Raw genomic sequence first — 20,998 nt, 5'->3', positions numbered from 1 at the left:
AGTGACATTAAAGTAAGGACTGAATGATGACTAAAAGGAAGCCAGCTAGCCACAGGGAAAATCACTGTGGACAGAGGAGAGCGAGCACACTGGAGCCTAGGATGAACTGAGCATAGTGGCAAACACTCCTAATGGTTGGAGGGGTACTGTGCTCTGGCTTTGCACTCAAACCTGTCACATTCACAACAGAAGGGGCCAGCACACAGAGGACTACCTGGAAGACAAGCCAAAGCACTCTGCCCTGCACAGACTCCCTATTCACCTTACCCTGCCATTATACCAGCAGTAGCAACAGGTGGCAAGGGTGGTAAGAGGTGTAGGGCTGTGCTTTTTCCTTGAGGTTCTCTTCTGCTTCTGGATGCTGGTATCTTCAGGATGCAGAGCTCATCTTCAGCAGCCATTAGTTCAAACATGCCTTCTAGAAGCTGTCTTACCAAGCTATGGCCCTTGCTAACATAATGTTATCAAATTTCTAATGTGGGTACTCTAAAGCAAATGTACTATTAACAGCCCACCACTGGTCACATTTTTCAGAAGGAAAACAGATGCTCTCTGAATCTGTCGCTTCTTAATACTATGAACACAGAGGAAGAGCTGGCAAGAGGCTGTTTTCCTTTACACCTTCATCAAACACACTCAGGATGCAGCATCAACTCTCTCAAAAGCCATCATGACAGCATAGTCCTGGATGAATCACCTGGATTCTAGTGCAACTCTGACAATCAGGTCGAAGGTACAGATATCAGAGCTTCTAGTTTGGTAGTCTTGTTGCCTCATATTACAAACCAGGAAGGAAAATACAGTCCAAGGAAGCTAAACAAAGGGTCTAAAGTCACATACTGGTTAGTTGTAGAACCACAGTTTGGTTCCTGTTATGTGTCTGGATGTCCCCACAAAGCCTCATACAGCCATGGGAAGGGCAGTGTTTTGCAGAGGCAGCGAAATCTAGACTTTATAACTGATTTAAGGTCCAATGCTGGGATTACAGGTGTAAGTGTTACACCCTTCCCTAGGACAGACAGCCCCATACAATGTAAGGGACAGAAACACTAGTCTTGTCTCTATCCCTTCCTTGTTGCTGATGTCTTTTGCCATCAGAAATTTCTGCCCCTCTGCCATGTGCCCTTGTCTTGGAGCCAGCCAACTATGGGCTGAAACCTCTATAAACTTTGAGCTAAATCAATCTTTTCTCCCTTAACTTTGGGCATACAGTATATTTTGTCTCAGCAATGAGAAAAGTAACTAACACAGTTCCTTTCTAAGCTAATTTCCTTATCTGAGAAAACAACCTATAAGTTGTGAGGTCTTATTGCATATAGCGAATACAGCAGAAAAAGGTGCCCAGTCTTGCTGTGCATCCATCCAATATCGCTGCACTAGAGAGGGTTTTGGAGGGGCTGGGCCAGAGCCAGACACACATAGCTGCTGGCGAATTTCAGGATGACCGATACTTCCGAAGCTATTCCAAATTTTGAAGAGATGTTTGCAAACAGATTCATAGAAGATGATAAAGAATACCAGGAATATTTGAAACACTCCCCCTGAATCCCCTCCAGTTATTGAGTAATGGAATAGCAGAGCTCGTGGGAACCAAAGAAACAGAGGCAATCAGTTGCAAGACAACGGTTTAGAGGTAGGAACAGCAGACAGGAGTGGTCAAGTGACAACTGATCGAACCAGTGGCATGGACAATCCTGGGGTAACAATTACCCACAGCATAGACAAGAGCCATACTATCCACAGCAATATGGACAGTATGGTTATAACCAGTGGCCTCTGTATGGTTACTACTGATAGAAATGGTGGTGACATCTTTTAGTAAAATCATTTACTTTGTTAATATGACAAAAATTTATGTGTGTTCTGTTAATCACAGCTCTCCATCACATTTTAGAGAATGGATTATTAATGTTTTGGAATTTGAGACTTTAAAAAATAGATCTTACACAAAGATGTAATGGTTGCTGAGAATACTCTCCTAAAAGCAAAACAAAAACAAACAAACAAACAAATAAGAAACCCCAAATACAGCAAAGCAGGAACATGGCAGTATGCTGCACTGGAATAGTGACTACCTGCAAAATTTTATCTCCTAGATCCTATCCTATCCATTGCCTAGTTTTTGATAACTTTATACCAAGGAATGAAAAAGAAGCCATCAGTAGTGCTAATAGGTTTAGAGCTAGTGTTTGGTTAATATCTGATCTGAGTTAGACTGAAGTATCTACTTGGTCTCAGGCTACAGCATTCAAACAGCTAGCATTCCCTAACACTGTCAGGCTTTCCGCTATCTCTAAAAAGCTAATTTGGTCACAGCAGTTATCACTGGAGGTGACCTCCAAACACAGGTCACACCACCTCCCTTCTAGGCACTTCAAGTTGGAGGAGACAAAGCCAAGTGAATTTGAGAAATGGACAGGAGTTCTCAAACTTTTATCTAGGAGGGTGAAGAATAAAAATATAAAGCAGATTTTTACGCCAATTCTACCAATCATTGGTTAACATCTCCCCCCCAAAAAAACCCCCCATCTAAACCATGAGATAAACGTTGCTTTTCACAAGACAAGCAAATTAGTTCACCAAGCAGCTCGAGTTTTCCTCCTCTCACACATACTACCTTTTCATCCCTCCAACTCCCTCCCTCCCCAACCCCACACACTTTAAAATAACCATCCAACCATGTAAATTCCTTGGTGCAAGTGTCTGCTAGCCTCCAGCTGAGCTGTCAATGCTCATAAATCCCTGGCCTTCCAGATTGCACTGCGGCTATTTATTGGGGGGAGGGACGCAGCAGGCTACTAGACAATAGCAGGAAGAGATAGGCCTAGCAGTAACTACTCTGCTTATAGTGTCGCAATTCATGGCAGCATTTTGTTGGGAGTGTACACCATCAGGGAGGAGAAACATAAAAAGGGGAACCTGGGCTGTAAATAGTTTATTTCGGCAATTCCTGATGTTGGCTGAATCATACTTTAATACAGAAATACATGAAAGCACCGCTCCGCAGGTGACATGTGCTGCCACCTCGTTTCTCTTTTCAAAAGGGTCCTCCATCACAGAGACACTTCACTACAAATTATAGCGAAGAAAACAAAACCCTCATACACAGACTTATTAACAGGCCAAAGGGAAATGAAACCACTAGGATTTGAACAAGCAGAGGATAGGGGCAAAAAGCCATTGGTGACCTGGGGCCTCTGGGTTGCTTTATCATGCATACAAAATCAGAAGATGGAAAAGAAAAAGGAAGCGCTCTTCCTCTCGGGCGTCTATCTATGCCCCAAAGGCAGATCAGAATGTTTCCAAGTAACTCTCATTTCCCTGTTTCTCCTAAAAATCCTAAATGAGGCTAATTCCTCTTATGAACCCTACCTTCGTGCTCCTTCTCAGTAGTTCCCACTTTCTTGATCTTCCTAGGAGATTTCATAAAGAGAGGAAAGATGGTTCGTAAGCCAAGAATGTCAACAAACTTATGGCAGTTGTCTGTACCCTCTGGTCCAATCATGGCATGGTCCAACACCTTCAGGGCACTGCTCCGGGAAATCTTCTTTTCCCTGTGAACAAAAGACATTTCATATCAAGCATTTCCTGGAAGTTCCAGTGTTACAAAATAAAAAGTATATTTTTTGCAGTGCTCTTTATAGTGGGGGGCAGGAAAGAAAAAATAAAACCAGTTTAAATGCCCACAGTGAGAAAATGATTATGATCAATCTAAACAGAGTATTACACACTTGATAACTATTAGGAAAGTCTGTAATAGGATGAATAAATACTTATGGTTAGAATGATAAACACAAAAGTAATATTCGAAATTCCTTATGAAACATTATCACAATTATGTGAAAAATATCATTAAAAATAGGGAAAAACAGATCAAAATGCTAGAAGACATTATAAGTTATATGATTATAGATTATTTATTACTCCTTTTCTTTTTAACAACTTTATCAAGATGTAACTTGATATTCCTTTTTCTTTAAAAGCTTTATTGTAAGATATAACTCACATACCATGTGATTCATACTATAAATATGATTATTTTTCTTCCTTTATAAAAGCTTTATTGAAATATAACTCACCATTTGATTCTTATGTGTACTTAAAATGCATAGCTCTATGAATTTATTATATTCACAGATATAGATAAGTGTATGGTTTAGATGTAAAATACTCCTCACCCCCCAAAAAAATACCCCTCACAGTCTCATGTTCAGAAGTGGGGTATTCAGAAGATGACTGAATCATAGGGATACTGTACCTATTAATGGGTCAGTTAATTGATGAGTTCATAGGTGGGTGTGCTGTTGAGAGGTACAGCCCAACTTGAGGAGGCTGGTCTCTGGGGGTATGACCTGAAGAGTGTGTTTCTGTCCCTGGCTCTTTCCCTCTCTGCCTTCCTGGTTTGTATGGGATGACAAGCTTTCCATTTGCCATGCCTTGGAGCCAGCCAATCACAGACTGAACCCACCGAAACTGTGAGCCAAAAGAAATTCTCCATTATGTTGCAGGCATTGAGTATTTTGTCCCAGTGATGGGACAGTGACTATTATAGTAGCAGTCACAAGCAATCATAGCATGTTCATTACCTTGAAAATAAACTGTGTACCCTTTAACTTTCATCCCCAATCATATACTCACCATCTCCCTAGTTGTAAGCAACCACTGACCTATGTTCTGTTTGTATAGATTTGTCTGTTCTAGATATTTCAAGTAAATGACATAATATTTGGTTTCTTATGATTAGTTTTCACTTGTTGTAATGTTTTCAAAGTTTTTCCACATTGTAGTATATACTGGTACTTCATTCTTCTACATAGCTAAAGAGTCCAATGTACAAATATGCTACAATTTATACATTTTATCTTTTGATGGACATTTCAGTTGCTTCTCTTTAGTATTGTGACTATTGAAAAAAAACTCATGTAAAAATTCTTATGGAGAAATATGTCTTCATTTCCCTTGAATAAATATCTTAGAGTGGAAATGCTGGGGCATATGGTAACTCCATGGTATAATCTTTTCAAGAACCACTAAATTGGTTTTCAAAGTAGCGGCATCATTTTACTTTTTCACCAGCCTATAAAGATTCTGATTTCCATATCTCTTGCCAACACTTACCTGGTTTTTGTTCTTATCATCCCAGTAGGTATGAAGTGGTATCTCATTATTACATTGATTTGTATTTCTCATAGCTAATGACATCAAGCACTGTCTCATGTGCTTATTAGCTATTTGTGTGTCTTCTTTGGAGAAATGTCCAGATCTTTCCTCATTTGAAATTGTGTTATACTCATTATGAAGCTGCAAGAGTTTTTTTTTTTTAACATTTAGTGTGTGTGTGTGTGTGTGTGTGTGTGTGTGTGTGTGGCCAGCTCAGCCCACCAGGGGGCGCAGCTGGCTGGCATGTGGTGCTGGGGGATTGAACCGTGGTCCCTGTACTTTTGCCAAGCTTGTTCCAAGTAGGTGCTTTAGACCACTGAGCCATCTCTCCAGCCCCGTGCAAGAGTTCTTTATATACTCTAAATATGATTTTTAAACATTTCCTCCTTATGGGGATTTGTCTTTTTGCTTTCAGTTAACATTCTTCGAAGCACAACTTTGATATTCAATTTAACTATTTTTTCCTTTGCTTTAATATCTAAGAAATCATTACCAAATCCTATGCTGTAATGATTTATCCCTCTGTTTTTTTCTAAGAGCTTACTGGTTTATTTAGCCTTTCATCCAGTTTGAGTCAATGTTTATATGTGAGGGAAGGATCCAACTTCAATAGATACTGAGTTGTTTTACTATCATTCGTTGAACACAGTATTTTCCCATTCAATATTTTGGCCCTCTTTCCAAAAAGCATTTGACCAAAGACTTTTGACTTTATTTTTGGATTCTCAATAGTATTCCACTGACTTATGTGTCTATCCTTATACCAGTATCATACTGTATCGATCACCACAGCTTTGTAGTAACTTTTGAAGATGTGATTTTTTTATACTTAGTTCTTTTTTAAGGAACCTGTCTGCTGTAGGTTCCTTACAATTTCCACACATTTCAGGCCCATTTTACCAATTTTTAAAGTGATGTGAAGTAGGCTTATGATAGGCATTATGTTATATCTATACATCATTTTGTGGGATATCGCATCTCAATAATATTACCTTTTTGATTTACAAGCAAGGGATGTTTTCTATTTAATTTTAAACAGTATTTCATTGGTTTCAGAATATAAAATTTATACTTCTTTTGTTAATTTATTCCTAGGTATTTTATTCTGGACACTGTTGTAAATGAAACTTTTCTTAGTTTCATTTTGGATCGTTCATTGCAAATATGCAGAAATATAGCTAATTTTTATACACTGATTTTATATCTTACAACCTTGCTAAACTTGTTTATTAGTTCTAATGGTATTTTTAGTAGATTCCTTAGGATCTTCTATATTTATGATCACGTTATCAACAAAAAGAAATAGGTTCATTTCTTCCTTTCCAATCTGGATGCTTTTCATTTAATTTTATTATCTAATTACCCTGGCTAGAAACTCCACTACAATGATAAACATGACGTTTTCATGTTATTGCTGCTGTTAGGGGGAAAGCATTCACTCTTTTGCTATGGTATTAGTCAGCTATCTTGTTGCTGAGATAAAATAACCAACATCCACAACTTGGAGGAGAGATTTAATTTGACTCACAGTTTCAGAGGTTGAGTTAGTGTTTAGCTGGCTCCAGGGTGAAGTTGACAAATTCAAAGGCCTTCCACTACTGGGGAAGGGGATGGTGGTACAAGGAGAATTACTTCATGGTAGCCAGGAGGCAATGAACAGGGAAGAGTGCCAGAGAAAGATGTACCTTCCAATGGTATGTGCCTAGTGGCCCTCCTCCAACTTGGCCCTACATTCTAATAGCATATTCAGCTACAAACATCAGTAGGTTAATCCCCTGATAAGCATAGTACCTCCATGAAATAATCATCTCTCTGAAATTCTCAACTTTCAGGAAGATGGAAGAGTGGTGAGCAGCAGAGAACAGAGCCTCTGTGAGTTTTGGTATCCAGATGCTGAGAAAGATGGAAATAAGTCCCCAGAACTCAGTTAGTATTTGAAACGAGAAATGAAGCCCACCAGGAAAGCAAAGAGAGAGACTTTAACAAAGAGGGAGGTGGCAGGCAGTGTTTTCTCCTTGAGCTTGTACTCACCATGTGGGAGGACTAACTCACATGCAGACCTACAGTGACTACTGGCGACTTTAGAGGCCTCCATGGAGAAACACACTAGTGAAGTGGAGCAGTGAACACAGCAGACTGCAGTGGCTAGTGAGTTATTTGGGTTCAGATATCCCTCCAGGAGAGGGTAACAGGCCAGTAGCCATCTTGGAGAGGGGCCACCTGAACTCAGAATTCAGAACAGCTGTGGATGGACTCCATTTAGGAGCTCCCACTGTCAGGGTGAAGGTGCCAAATTCAGCTCAGCAGGAGGTCAGAGAGCTGAGTTTTTTTTTTTTTTTTTTCTTTCATAATATTTTCTTTCTTTTTTTTTCATTTGTGGAATTTTCCAATTGTAGCAGTTTATTATAGCTCAAAATTTTGGGTCTTAAGAGTATTTTAGATTTCACAGTCTTACATGAACAAAGATGCTATGAGCATTCATGTTTTGGCTTTCTGTGAACATACGCTGTAATTTCTCCTCCATAGAGAAGAACTGGAGAAGGGTTGCTGAGCCGTAGAGCAGGTAGGTGCGGAACTGAGAAGCTGCCGGTTTTCTCTGAAGACCATGTGACTGTGGTTCTTCCTGCTGCGTGTATGAACTCCATGTCCTTCCTGATAGCTGGCGCTGTCACTCGTTTTATGTCATACGCTTGAAGGTGTGCTGGTTTCCATTGTGTGTGCTTTTGTCGCTCCTTCCTCTGGAGACTGTGGAGGGCCTCTTCCTGTTCCCATCGATGACCCCTGCTGTGCAGCATGTGCCCTAGTTCCGGCTCTTTTGTTGCAGTGATTCAACTTTCTCTGTTTTCTTTCTTTTTTTTCCCAAAGTTTATTGATAAACAGATAGCAATGAGACAGTTTCAAATCAAATCGGAAGTACAGTTTCAACAAATATTACACTGCATATATTCTTCTTAGTGGTTAATTGCTGTACAAGATGAGTTTAAGCCCATAGGAAGTGGAGTTCAAGCTGGCAGATAAGGGAATGGTGTTGCAGGCTGAATAAATTGGCCTGAACTTCAGAGGAATTAAAGGTGCAGGCTTGCTGGGATTATCCACTACCCTGCCATAAAGCTACAGCTGACCTGCTTAGATTAATCAACTCAGATTTGGATTCTGTCTGCTGACATGTCTTGAAATGAACATTTTTTTTTTTTAATTTTCTTTCTTTCGCTTGATTTTATTTTTTTCTTGCTTGTTCATGTTTTTATGAGTATGAACATGGCTTCTATTTTTTTGTTGTTGTTGATACTCTATTCTGTTCCTGTTTATTGCTCCTTTTCTTTTTCCCTCCTGTTTTCTTCACCAGATTGCCAAAGTTTATGTGATCTTGCTTTGTCCTCCAGCCCTGCTTCTAATCTCTTCTTCTTTTTCTATTTTTCTACCCCCACCATTTTTAAATCTTCTCCCCGAGGGTAAAACTGCCATATTGAGGGTTTATTTACTGTACACAATTTTCTGGTTTTTAGATTTTGATATAGAACCATAAATCTAGCTCATATGGCTAGGGGTGGCAAATTAGTATTAACCATAGTTTGTCATTTTCTAGGCCATGTTTGATGTTGTCGTTAATGCTTATTTGTACTAGTTGACCCAAGGTGACATAATTGTTTTACTCAGTTGTCCTTCCTGGTATACCCACCAGGCAAGTGAAGCTATAAAACAGAGGGAAACAACAACAGGAAAATAACACAACAAAGTTAAGTCACTAAGTCAACAAAGTTAAGATAGTATCAGTTATAACTATCAATGTAAACAGTTTTAATTCACCAATCAAAAGAAATAGACTGGCAAAATGCATCAAGACCCAAAAATATGTTGCATAGAAGAAACACATTAAATTCTTTTTTTTTTTTTTTTTGATACAGGGTCTCACTATGTAGTTCGGACTCATAGTGATCCTCCACCCTCAGCCTCCCCAGGGCAGGGATTACAGGTGTGCACTACCATGCTTGGTTTCAGGGCTGGCATACCATGGCACATTAGGGATTAAACCTGGGACCTTGCACCTTCCAGGTGGTAATTAGACAGCTGAGCTATCTCCCCAGCTCAGAAACACATTTAACTCTTCAAAAGTCAAAGGATGGAAAACAATATTCCACATGATGAACCCAGAAAAAAGCAGGGGTAGCTATTCTATTTGCAAAGTGATTTTCAAGCCAAGCCCAATTAAGAGATGAAGGTTACTACATCCTTGTAAAGGGAACAATCCAAGAGGAAGAGATAACAATCATAAATATATATGCACTGTCTCGGTTATTCTTCTCTTGTTGGTGGGGCAAATACCGGATACCCAAAATTAAGGAAGAAAAGGTTTATTTAGCTCAGTTTGTGGAGATTTCAGTCCATATCTGTCTGGCTCTGAGGCAGAGTAGCACAGGAAGAGAGCAGCAGTTCATGGCAGCAGAAAACAGCAAAACAACAAGAGCAAATGGGAGGAGTAGTGGCAACAAAGGCAACAGAGAGCAAGTCTGTCTCCCTTATGTTGCACTCACATCATCTGCCTCAGGCTGGGTATAATATTCACTCCCATAATCCGAGCCCAGTCATGGATCAAGAATTAATTACAAACTCTAGAACCACACTGCAATGATTTACATGACGCTTTGCGGGGACAACTCGATACAAACCATAACATGCACCAGATACCAGCATACCCAATGATATAAAACAACTACTGGGCTGGTCAGATAGCTCAGCACACTAATGCACCTGCTTACGCAGGCACAAGGACTGAGATCTGATCCCTGATGTGCCATGCCAGCCCTGCCCCTAGGGCTTGCTGAAGACAGTGAGTGACGAGACTGCGTGATGAGACTGAGTGTGGTGGCACATACCTATAATACCAGCGCTTGGGAGGCTGAAAACAGGAGGATCATTATGATCTGTGTAGTGAGGCCCTATAGACCCTGTACTAAATACATTTTATATATATATATATATATATATATATATATATATATTAATGTTCATGAAAAATTAAATAAGCACTGATACAACTGTAATGTTAGGGGCAATTTCAACACTCCACTGTCGCAAATAGATTAATCAGACAAAAAAAAATCAACAAAGAAATATCAGAACTAAAGTTTTGAACAAATGGCCTTTAAGATGTCTACAGAGTGTTCCAACTCACATCAAAATACACATTCCTCTCAACTGTGCATGGGATATTCTCCAAAATAGACCACATACTAGAGCTCATAAAGCATGCTTAACTAAATGCAAAGAAAATGAAATTATCTCATGTAGATTATCAGACCACAGTCCAATGAAATTGGAAATCAATGGAAAAAAAAATCATAACAATGTCATAAACACGCAGAAATTAAATGACACACTCTTGAAGAACCAATGGGTTACAAACAAAAAAATTAGACAGTTTGTTCAATTAAATAATGCCAATACAACATACCAGAACTTACAGAATGAAAGAAAGCAGTCTTCTGAGGGTAACTTATAGTAGTGAATTTTCATATTAGAAAAACAGAATGAGCTCAAACAACCCAATGTTGAACCTCAAGCTTCTAGAAAAAGAAGAACAAGTCAAGTCCAATTCTTGGATAAGAGAGGAAATTATAAAGATCAGAGCAGAAATCAATGCAATGAAGACTAAGAAAACAATACAAAGAATTAAGGAAGAGTTGGTTCCCTGAAAGATTAAGTTGACAAATTCTAAGCCAATCTTATTTAAAAAAGGAAGAAAAAACTCAAACCCATGTAATTAGAGATGAAAAGAGTAAATTTACAACAGATCCTACAGAAATCTAGATCACCAATACCTACTTCAAGAACCTATTAAAAATATAATAATAATAATAATAATAATAATAATAATAATAATAATAAAGAACCTATATTCTATATCAGGACCAGGGTTTGATCCCGAAACCCACATGCCATGCTGGCCCCACCCCCAGGGCAAGCTGAGCTGGTGACAGAGTCTGGGCCTGGTGGCACACGCCTGCAATCTCAGCACTGGGGAGGCCGAAAGCAGGAGGATCACTAGGAGGCCCAGCTGTGCATGAGACCCTGTGTCAAATACATTAAAAAGCAAAACAAAATAAAAACACTATATTCTATTAAGATGAAAAACATGGAAGAAATAGATTCCTAGATATATATGAATCATCAAAGCTGAATCAAGCGTATATAAAAATTCTAAATAAACCAGTATCAGTCAGTGAAATTGAAGATGTAATTAAAAACCTACCAATAAATAAATAAATAAAATAAAAAAATAATAAAAACATACCAACAAAGCCCAGGCCCTGACAGATTCACAGCTGAATTCTACAAGAAATTTAGAGAAGACCTAATGACATTACTTCTCAAACTCTTTAATGAAATTGAAAGGGAAGCAATACTCCCAAATTTACTCCTGGAAGCAAGAATTACCCTGACACCACAACCACAGAAGGATTCAGCCAAAAAAGAGAACTGCAGGCTGATATTCCTGATGAACATAGACAGACACAAAAGTCCTAAATAAAATACTGGGAAAGGGAATGTAGCAAATTATCAAGATTATACAGCCTGGCCAAGTAGGATTCACCCCAGCAATGCAGAAATGGTTCAACACACACAAACCCATAAATATAATGTACAATATTAATACAGCCAAGGACAAAAATCATATGATCATCTCAATAGATGTAAAAAAAAAAAAAAAAAGCATTTGACACACCTATTCAAGATAAAAACCTGACAGAAGATTGGAATAGTATTTATCCCAATCTGATAAAAAACATTGTACTAAATGGACAAAAAGTGAAAACTTACATTCTAAAGCAGCAAGAAGACAAAAATGTCCATTTTTACCACTTTTATTTAGTGTACTTCTGGAAGCATCCAAAGTAATTAGATGAGAGAAAAAAAAAAAGAATAAGGATAGGACAGGAAGAAGTTAAACTATTTGAGGATGACATGATAGTTTACATAGAAGACCCAAAAACTCCACCAAAAGACTTCTAGATTTAATAAGCAAATTCAGCAGCATAGTTGGATACAAAGTCAGCACTCAAAAATCAATAGCATTCATGTACATAAATAAAAAGTTCACTGAGAGAGAAGTTAGAAAAACAACACTGGGCTGGTGAGATGGCTCAGTGGTCTAAAGCACCTATTTAGAATAAGCTTAGCAAAGCACAGGGACCACGGTTCAATCCCCCAGCACCACATGCCGGCCAGCCACATGGTGGGCTGGTGGGCTGAGCTGGCCACACACACACACACACACACACACACACACAAATAAATAAATAAATAAAATTAAAAAAAAAAAAGACTGTTAAAAAAAAAAAAGGGTGATGAGATAGGCAAGGCAAATTCCAGGCTAGTAAAAAAAAAAAAAAGAAAAAAGAAAAACAACACTTTTCACAATAGCATCCAAAAAAAGAAAAAAAAGAAATATTTAGGAATCAATCTAACGAAGGAAGACTTTTACGTTGAAAACTACAATACTTTGAAAAACAGAGATCAACAACATCAGAAAATAGAAAGATATCCCTGCTTCTTGGGTAGGAAGAACCAATATACTGAAAAATGGTCATACTTACAAAAGTGTTAGATAGATTTAGTGGAATCCGGATCAAAATCCAGTAGCATGTCTCACAGAATTAGAGAAAACAATCCTAAAATTCATTTGGAACCAGAAGAGACCTACAATAGCAAAAGCAATTCTGGACAACAAAGGCAAGTTAGGAGGCCTCACGATCCAGGAGTCTCTTTTTCCCAGTCAAGCTGACAATTAAGATTAGCTGGCAGAACTTTAAAGTGTGATGTTATCTGTGGGTTTTATGTAGGTGGTCTGTATCAGTGGTTGAAAAAGTTCCCTTCTATTCTTGGTTGGAGTATTCCATCATGAAAGTGTCAGGACAAGTGACACCTGAGCTGAGTCTGATGCATGAGTATATGCCAACATATGAAAGTGGGCTGGATTTTGTCAAAAGGTTTTTCTGCATTTCCTTCTGCTTTTCAGCGTCATTCATTTTTCCACAGTGAACATACAGCACTTTTTAGAATTGGAAAGATTAAACTATTCTTTTTTTTTTTTTTTTTTATTTATTTTGTGTGTGTGTGGCCAGCTCAGCCCACCAGGGGGCGGGGCTGGTTGGTATGTGGTGCTGGGGGATTGAACCGTGGTCCCGGTGCTTTGCTTAGTTTAGCTTGTTCTAACTAGGTGCTTTAGACCACTGAGCCATCTCACCAGCCCCGATTAAACTATTCTTAAGAGAAAAAAAAAAGTGATTCCCACTTTGAAGCCAAAGGTGACAGAATTATCGTATCATTGCCTAGTGCTTTTGCAGATACTACTCTTGGGAGTTGTGCTTGCTTTCCATTATTGTGACAAAATGCCTGAGATAATATATATGGAGATAATATAAGGACAGATGGTTTTCAGAGGTTTTAGTCCATAGTCACAGTCATTTACACCCATAGTTTTAGGCCTGTCGCAGGACAGTTCATCACAGTCAGAATGTATGATGACAGGGCCGCTCACCTTGTGGGGGCCAGGAAGCAAAGAAAAAAAGAAGAAAAGGCTGGGGTCCTTGTATTGTCTTTCAGGGTCTTGCCTCTTAAAAGGTTGTAGTAACATTATAGACTGGCAACCAAACCTCTAACAAATGGATCTTTGGGGAACATTTAAGATCTAAATCATAATAAGAGTTTACTTTTCTATAACCTTACATTATTTTAACACAGAGGTAGAGAGGACCAATTTAGTTTTTTTCTATCTTGGTATTGATGGTAAATCAATCAGCCAAGTCAATATATAATGTTTACTAAGCACTAACTTAGCATTGGGGTAGACACAAGAGAAAACAGGCATGTTTTTGCTCCAAAAATTTGTAAATCTATTTGGGGAGACCAAATTAATATGAAATATTCAGGGAAAAAGTGTAAGTCAGCATATGATTTATCCCCATATATTATTCTACAAATATTTACTATTTCCCTGTCCTGTGAGAACTAAGAGGTATCATATAGCTTTCATTTTTACTGAAGAAGACAAAGGGAAATTAAAGTATTTGATAGTGGTGTCAAGAAAAAGTAGAGTGTATTATGAATAGGGCTATTTTTATTCTACTTGCTATGGATTAATCAAAACAATCCATAGATATTCACAAATGACCTTCAATACAACTAGTGACTTTGAGAAAAAGAAAAAGGGTACTATTGAGCATATGTCTTTATGTAACTGGCACTATACAGCTGCAAGGAATTATAAGGCCCCTGTCTTTAAGTAATTTAAGGACAGGTAAGTAAAAATACTTTAGGGGCTGGGGAGATGGCTCAGTAGAATAAGTGCTTCCCCAGCAAGCGCAAGGGCCTGAGTTCAATACTCGGTTCTGCAAAAACAAAACAAAACAAAACAAAAAAACTCAAACACTTAAAAAGTGTGAAGCTTTGGAAACTAAGTCCCAGAAGGTGAAAAGTTGAGGTAATTAATTATCTGGGAGAAGCCAGTGAAGGTGGCAAATAACAAGTGACATCCAAATTGAATCTGAAGAATTATATGCCAGGCAGACAAAGGAGAACGGTAACAGAGACTGTGGGGGTAGCTATACATGTGCAAAGGATGGGAAGTTAGGTGGGAACTACAGGTAGTTGTGAATGAGGACACAGGGACAAGCACACTGCCACATCAGGCCCCAGAGTTGCTGCTAGGGAATTGTGCTTCATTCTACAGGTAGTAAGAAAGTATTGGAGGCTGAAGCAAGGGAAGGCCACATTTTAGGAGTTTTTTTGCTGGTAGCAATGAGATGAAGGGACTGGAGGGCCAAAGCTTGATCGGGGAGGACAATTAGGACACTTTGGCAACCATGTGAGAAGTGACAAAAGGTTGTGACTGTGGCAGCAGTATGAAAAAGGCATATTGGAGAGAAATATGAAGTCTTAAATATCAGAAGCAGACTAAACAAGGTTTCAAGTTCAGCAGAGAATGATTTTTTTTGTTTGTGAAGATGAAATTCAAAAAGGAAACTAAGCAAATAATGTATGTTTTCACTACAGCTGGACTGCAGCACTGTACTTTACAAGCTTGAATTTGCAACAGTTATGATTATTATGGATAATCATGTGAGCAGAAATCAGGAAACAGACATAATATTTGCATTGTTTAGTCACTCAGGAAAAGTCTCCTGAAATGAATGATGGTCTCAGAACAGGGCATATTCAACTGCCATTCAACATACATTGAAGAAAACCATTTCACAAATAACAGAGTCGACTAAAATACAAAAGGCAAAGCACAGAGGTTCAGCCAAGTCGCTTTTTCCCTTGCATAAGCAAATTCAAGAAACAAAAGATTTTAAAAGTAAAACCTTTCTTCAGGTAGCCAGTATAAGACACTTTAAAGGGGGCAGTAATTGCATATTGATCACCATTTAGCCAAGCTGCATGGAGGTGAACTTTGGAATATTCATTGGGTTTAAGTTCAGGCTTTTAGCAATCAATAGCTGTTTGGCCTAACTTTCTTGGGTTGACTTTATTTGAAATATTTATTCTACTGGAGGACAAGTAGTTTATCTTAGTCTTGTCTGGGTTCATTGGGTTGTCGATCATGCCAGAACCAATGTGAATGCAAGCCTCAATAAAACTGGGTGCCTGTGGGAAATGACTGGGGGTTGTCTACTGCTCTCTATCTGCTTGAGTTTTCTCCTGATGTGGGGAATTGTCTCCTGTTGTAGTTTTAATTAACTTATTCTTCTTTATCAAACAAAAACTTCTGCAGTGAACATGGGTTCCAAATATGATTTTCTTTGCTCACTTGTATTTTCATCAAATATTTATGAGGTGTCTAACAGGTGCCAGATCTCAAGTGAAGGACACAGACACACGGCACAGCTCACTGCTTCTGAGGAGTTTGATCCACAAGACACAGAGACACACAGACAATGGACAGAGTGAGAAAAGCTGAGTTCCACAGTGGAAGTATGTACAAAGTAGAGTGTGAACAAAGGATGAAGAATTGACTGACTATAGGTGACTTAAGGAAGCTGCAGTGGATGTCTTTCTCAGATAGGTAAAGAGGGAAAGGGTATTTTAAGAGAAGGAAACAACAGCAAAAAGGACATGAGGCATCAGTTAGGGAAGTGGTCTATATCACTGCTAAAGAGCAAGCAAGTAGCAGGAAAATATGAAGACAGTTGATTTTGAGTGGTAGGTCCATTTACTATATTGTTGAATAGAATGGGTAGGGATAGCAGAAAGATGAAAATATTATTAGAGGCAGAAAAAAGTAATGCACAACAGTTGAAAAGGGTTGAGTTCTTATAGCAGCACTACTTATAATAGCTAAATCTTTTTATTTTTTAAATTTTTTTGGTGGAACCGGAGATTGAACTCAGGCCCTTGAACTTGCCAGGCAAGTGCTTATTCTACTGAGCCATCTCCCTGGCCCCCATAATAGCTAAATCTTAAATCAGCCTATATGCCCATCAACAGATGACTGAATAAAGAAACTGTGGTACCTATACACAATGCAGTACTACCGTGGCTTTAAGAAAGATAAAACTTGAGGCATTCATAGGAAAATGGAAGTACCTGGAGATTATAATGTTAAATGAAGTAAGCCAGAAACAAAAGTTCATAATCATATGATTTCCCTTATATGAAAAATTAATTAATTAATTAATTATTTTGGCGGAGCCAGGGACTGAACTCAGGCCTTTGTGCTTGGCAGGGAAGTGCTTATTCCACTGAGCCATCTCCCCAGCCCCTACATGAAGAATTTAATAGGAAAGATGAAAGGGGGAAAAGAGAGAGAAAAAAGTGATTGTATTTTAGGTGTTTCTGTTGTGGGTCTCTGGTTTTGCTCTAACATGGCATGGAAGTTCATTTTGCATGATTTGTGTTTCTTTGGATAGGTTAAGATTTTTGTTATTGTTAAAAGCATGGTCTGCTTTGAAAAAGAAAGACAAAAAAGAACAAACCAAGACTGCCAGAAAGAAAATCTATGAAGTAGGTGAATGGGTTGTCTGGATTTGGTGGAGAGGTACTAAAATATGATGACTAGTGGGTGGAGCATTTTACTTTGAGAAAATAAAAATAACCTATGTTTGTGGTCATGAAGCCAGCTGATTTTGGCTCTTGTACAGCTCTGTCAAGGTGATAATGTCTCAGGCTTATATTTTAAGTTGTGGATCATGGGATATGCAAATTTGTAGTTTAATTAAAAATTTTTTTTTTAACTGGGGGGCTAAGTTCTGACTGGAGACTTTGGGAAATGGCAGTGATGTCCACTAGGACCTAAAGTCTAGAAATTAGGTTAGAGATGGGGGGAAATCTGAAAGAATCATTAAATCTATATGGATTGTATAGAAACTACTCTGTGAATAAGACTATCCCCAAGAGGGGGCAGAAAATAACACAGAAAAGAATGGAAAATAAATTCTATTTGTTCCTGGCCAAAGGAGAGATCAAGAATTTTTTTTAAATGTAGGGCTGGGGCCTGTTGCCATTGCTAGTGGTGCCCAGTGTGCTGTACATCATGACCCCAGACCCTGACTCCCTTTGGTTTGGCCTGCATACCCCAGTCTGGCCTGGGTGGCATGACAGGAGGATGAGGATGGAAGAGCTGCCCCAGCCACAGCTGGTCAATAGGACCTTCAAAGTCTCTGGAGCAAGATGCTGTGGAGCAATGTGGCCTGAGAAGACAAGAATGAGTTTTTAGATATGATCTACTGGTTCTGACAAATCATCATTGTGGTCCTGAAGGTCATTTTACATCTACTTCAGTAACTAGGTACAGATTGATGAGGAAGACTATGTGGGCATATGGGAACTCACAAAAGGATTTATGACATCTTTTGCTTTGTTCATGGTCACTTGAATCATCTTTTACACTGCCATCCACTATGACTGACAGTGGGCAGCTCCCACCTGTTTCCTGTCCAGTCCAAAGGATCCTCAATTAGAGCACAAAAAAAATGATTATTAGGGCATCCTGGCCACATGGAACCAAGAGGACCCATGTTTCCTGGACCAAGAATTGGAATGTTGTTTTTCTGCTTTTTATGTATTTATTTTATTGAGAAAGAAATAGCAATGAGACAGTAGGACAGTTATAATAATTAATACACTGCATATCGTCGTCTTCATAGTAGTTATTCAGAGTACAAGACACAGACATGATATCTTGTCTAAACACTGGAATGTTGGACATCAGTGTTTTCTACAAGGGCTGTGACCTGACAGTTTCTAAAGATCCATCTACATTGGGGAAAAAGCACTTCTAAATTTTATCTATCACCAGCCTTTTCTTGGATACCATCATGTAACAGCTATTTGCAAGTGGAGCTGTAATTTAATTTGATGCATCTCTGAATCCAGATGAAACATTAAACTGTCTTCCTTGGTTCTCTATCCTATGTACTGTTTTTAAACTATTAGTAACATTTCAAGACTTGTGAAAACAGTATGGCGTGATATGTGTGGTCCATAGCACAGTACAAATGGCACCTGATGTTTCCATTGTAGAATTCAGGTACTTGAATAAACAAATCTTTCTTTTTTTAAAATTTTATTTATTTATTTATTTATTTATTTATTTATTTGTGTGTGTGTGTGTGTGTGTGTGGCCAGCTCAGCCCACAGGGGGCGGGACTGGCTGGCATGTGGTGCTGGGGGATTGAACTGCGGTCCCTGTGCTTTGCTAAGCTTGTTCTAAGTAGGTGCTTTAGACCACTAAGCCATCTCACCAGCCCCAGTCACTGTATCTTTAAGGCAGCAGACAAAAACTATAACCTTGAGTTTTATACCCTACAAGAACATCTTTCAAAAACTGAAATATGGCTGAGGGTATAATTCAGTGGTAGAATACTTTTGCCTACCATATGTAAGGTGCTGGGTTCCACCCCCAGCACTGAAAAAAGAAGATAAAATAAAGATGTTTTAAGAAAAACAAACAGGGGGCTGGCCAGATAGCTCAGTGGAGTACAGCACTCACAGCCCAACAAATCTTCAATGATAAAAGGAAATATAAATTAGAACTGGGGATATGGCTCAGTGGTAGAGTGCTTGCCTAGCACATGAGTAGCCCGATTTAATCCCCAGCACTGAAAAGAAAAATCTTGGCAAGAAATTTAAATAATGCTATATAAGATCTTTTTGCTTTGGTTATAGGATGCATAACAAAGTTTACTTTCTTTAGAATTCCCAAAGTATAAAATTACTTTATAGAACCCACGATTTCTATGAATTAGACAATGATATCAATATCACATGTTAGCTTTATGTCACTACTGTGAAATATCTAAGGGCATTAACTTACAAAAAAGGTTTACTTAGCTTACCATTTTAGAGGTACCAGGCTATCCCTGGCCCCATTTCTTTGGGCCTTTGGGGGAGGGTGGCAGATGGCACAGGCAAAGAGCATGTTGTGGAGCAAAAGTGCTCATATGCATAATCCAGGAAGAAAGAAGAGGCTGGGTCCTACAGACTCCAGCAAGCGTGTAGCCATAATAACCTAAGAATTTTCATTAGGTTTCCAACCACCTTCAAATAGCACCAGCCTGAGGATGAAGGCTTTAGCACATGGACTTCTGTAAGACACAAACCATAGCAACATGCATAGCTAATTTCAGGTTGCCAACATGCTGTCCATAAATGTGTTGGGAAGGGAAATGCACAGTAAGTTTGCATGATCACACATGAGCCAGCATATCACTGTGTACAACATGACTCTCACCAGACCTCATGCTTGGTCATGTGACTTTCCAGAGCTAACAAAATGTGGGTGTAACATATGCATCCTCAGAGCACAGTTGTAAGATTTATTGCACTATGCAGTCTTTTCCCTCTGCCATGAGAGTGGCATGTCCCATTAGGGATTGCTCCTTCAGTCCAAGTCCAAAAAAAAAGACACAGAGCAGAATTTCCAATGGCCAATGATGGATGTGCCATGAGTGAAAAATAAATATTGTCACCGCAAGTCCTTGAGATTTGGGATTGTTACTGCAACAAAACCTGACTTATGACTAATACATGACACAGAAGAGTTGCTTAGTATAACAAAACCTAAGAGCTAATTATATTAAAGAATGGCCATAAGTAATAAAGAATAAGAACTGTAGCTTAAAATGTATATTAGAAAAAAAATTGGAAGGCAGAGAAGACTGCCAAATTTAGGGGGAAAAAATGTATAGTAGACTGTTGGACTTCCAGTCTGGGTTACCGTGGAGTAACAGGGGTTGGATTTATGTCTCCTTCCCTCAAAATGAGTGGGAAAAAGTAGACAGAAATATATAAAACAATGGTTTTCAGATATCTACTGTAAGACAGCACAGGATAATGAACTCAGAAAGGGTAACACACCAATAAGCCTGACTTCTGGGCTCAGAGCACAGAGGACACAGAGCTGGGAATCTAGGGAGACCCACATAACCACAGCCTATGGGAAAGAGCACCAGAGCAGAGGGCTGCACAGACTAGCAGAGGGCCCTTCTAGTCTTCATGCTATTAGCACATGCAAGTGAAGACATCAATAAGAGTTGCAGAAAGGGACTAAAGAAGTAGGGGGACTAGTCCCCAGAGCTCACTGAGAGTCAGAAATAGTTCATACTGCTACCAGTTACGGCACAAAAACCTTCTTAATTCACAGTGCACCAGGTGGAGCACTGTGAGGAGTACTGCTCCAATAATGAAGCAAAATTAACCGCAGAGTACAGACTAGTCTGGTCTTGCCTGTTTAAAAGTAGGTCTTGAAAGTTCCATATTATTTCCTAATACCTTTATATCCTAGAACACAGATTAAAAAGAAAAGTCCCTTGGTAAAAAAAAAAAAAAAAAAAAAAAA

The 20,998-nt window shown here is 38.8% G+C and overlaps 1 protein-coding gene and 2 pseudogenes across 1 annotated transcript in view; 2 read left to right on the top strand and 1 right to left on the bottom strand.

Annotated features, from left to right (window-relative positions):
- The window catches only part of Ctnnbl1 (catenin beta like 1), a 189,438-nt gene that overhangs the window by 65,768 nt on the left and 102,672 nt on the right, over positions 1 to 20,998 (bottom strand). The window contains exon 11 of the mRNA XM_004630898.2: positions 3,373 to 3,554. Within this exon, the coding sequence (XP_004630955.1) occupies positions 3,373 to 3,554 (182 nt within the window). The remainder of the gene's footprint in view (positions 1 to 3,372; positions 3,555 to 20,998) is intronic.
- LOC101590054 lies at positions 1,441 to 1,794 on the top strand (annotated as a pseudogene).
- LOC111816677 lies at positions 17,771 to 18,067 on the top strand (annotated as a pseudogene).

This window comes from Octodon degus, unplaced genomic scaffold, assembly GCF_000260255.1.
Source record: "Octodon degus isolate 3935 unplaced genomic scaffold, OctDeg1.0 scaffold00037, whole genome shotgun sequence".
In the NCBI taxonomy this organism is placed as follows: Eukaryota; Metazoa; Chordata; class Mammalia; order Rodentia; family Octodontidae; genus Octodon; species Octodon degus.
This window is presented reverse-complemented; position numbering and strand designations above follow the sequence as displayed.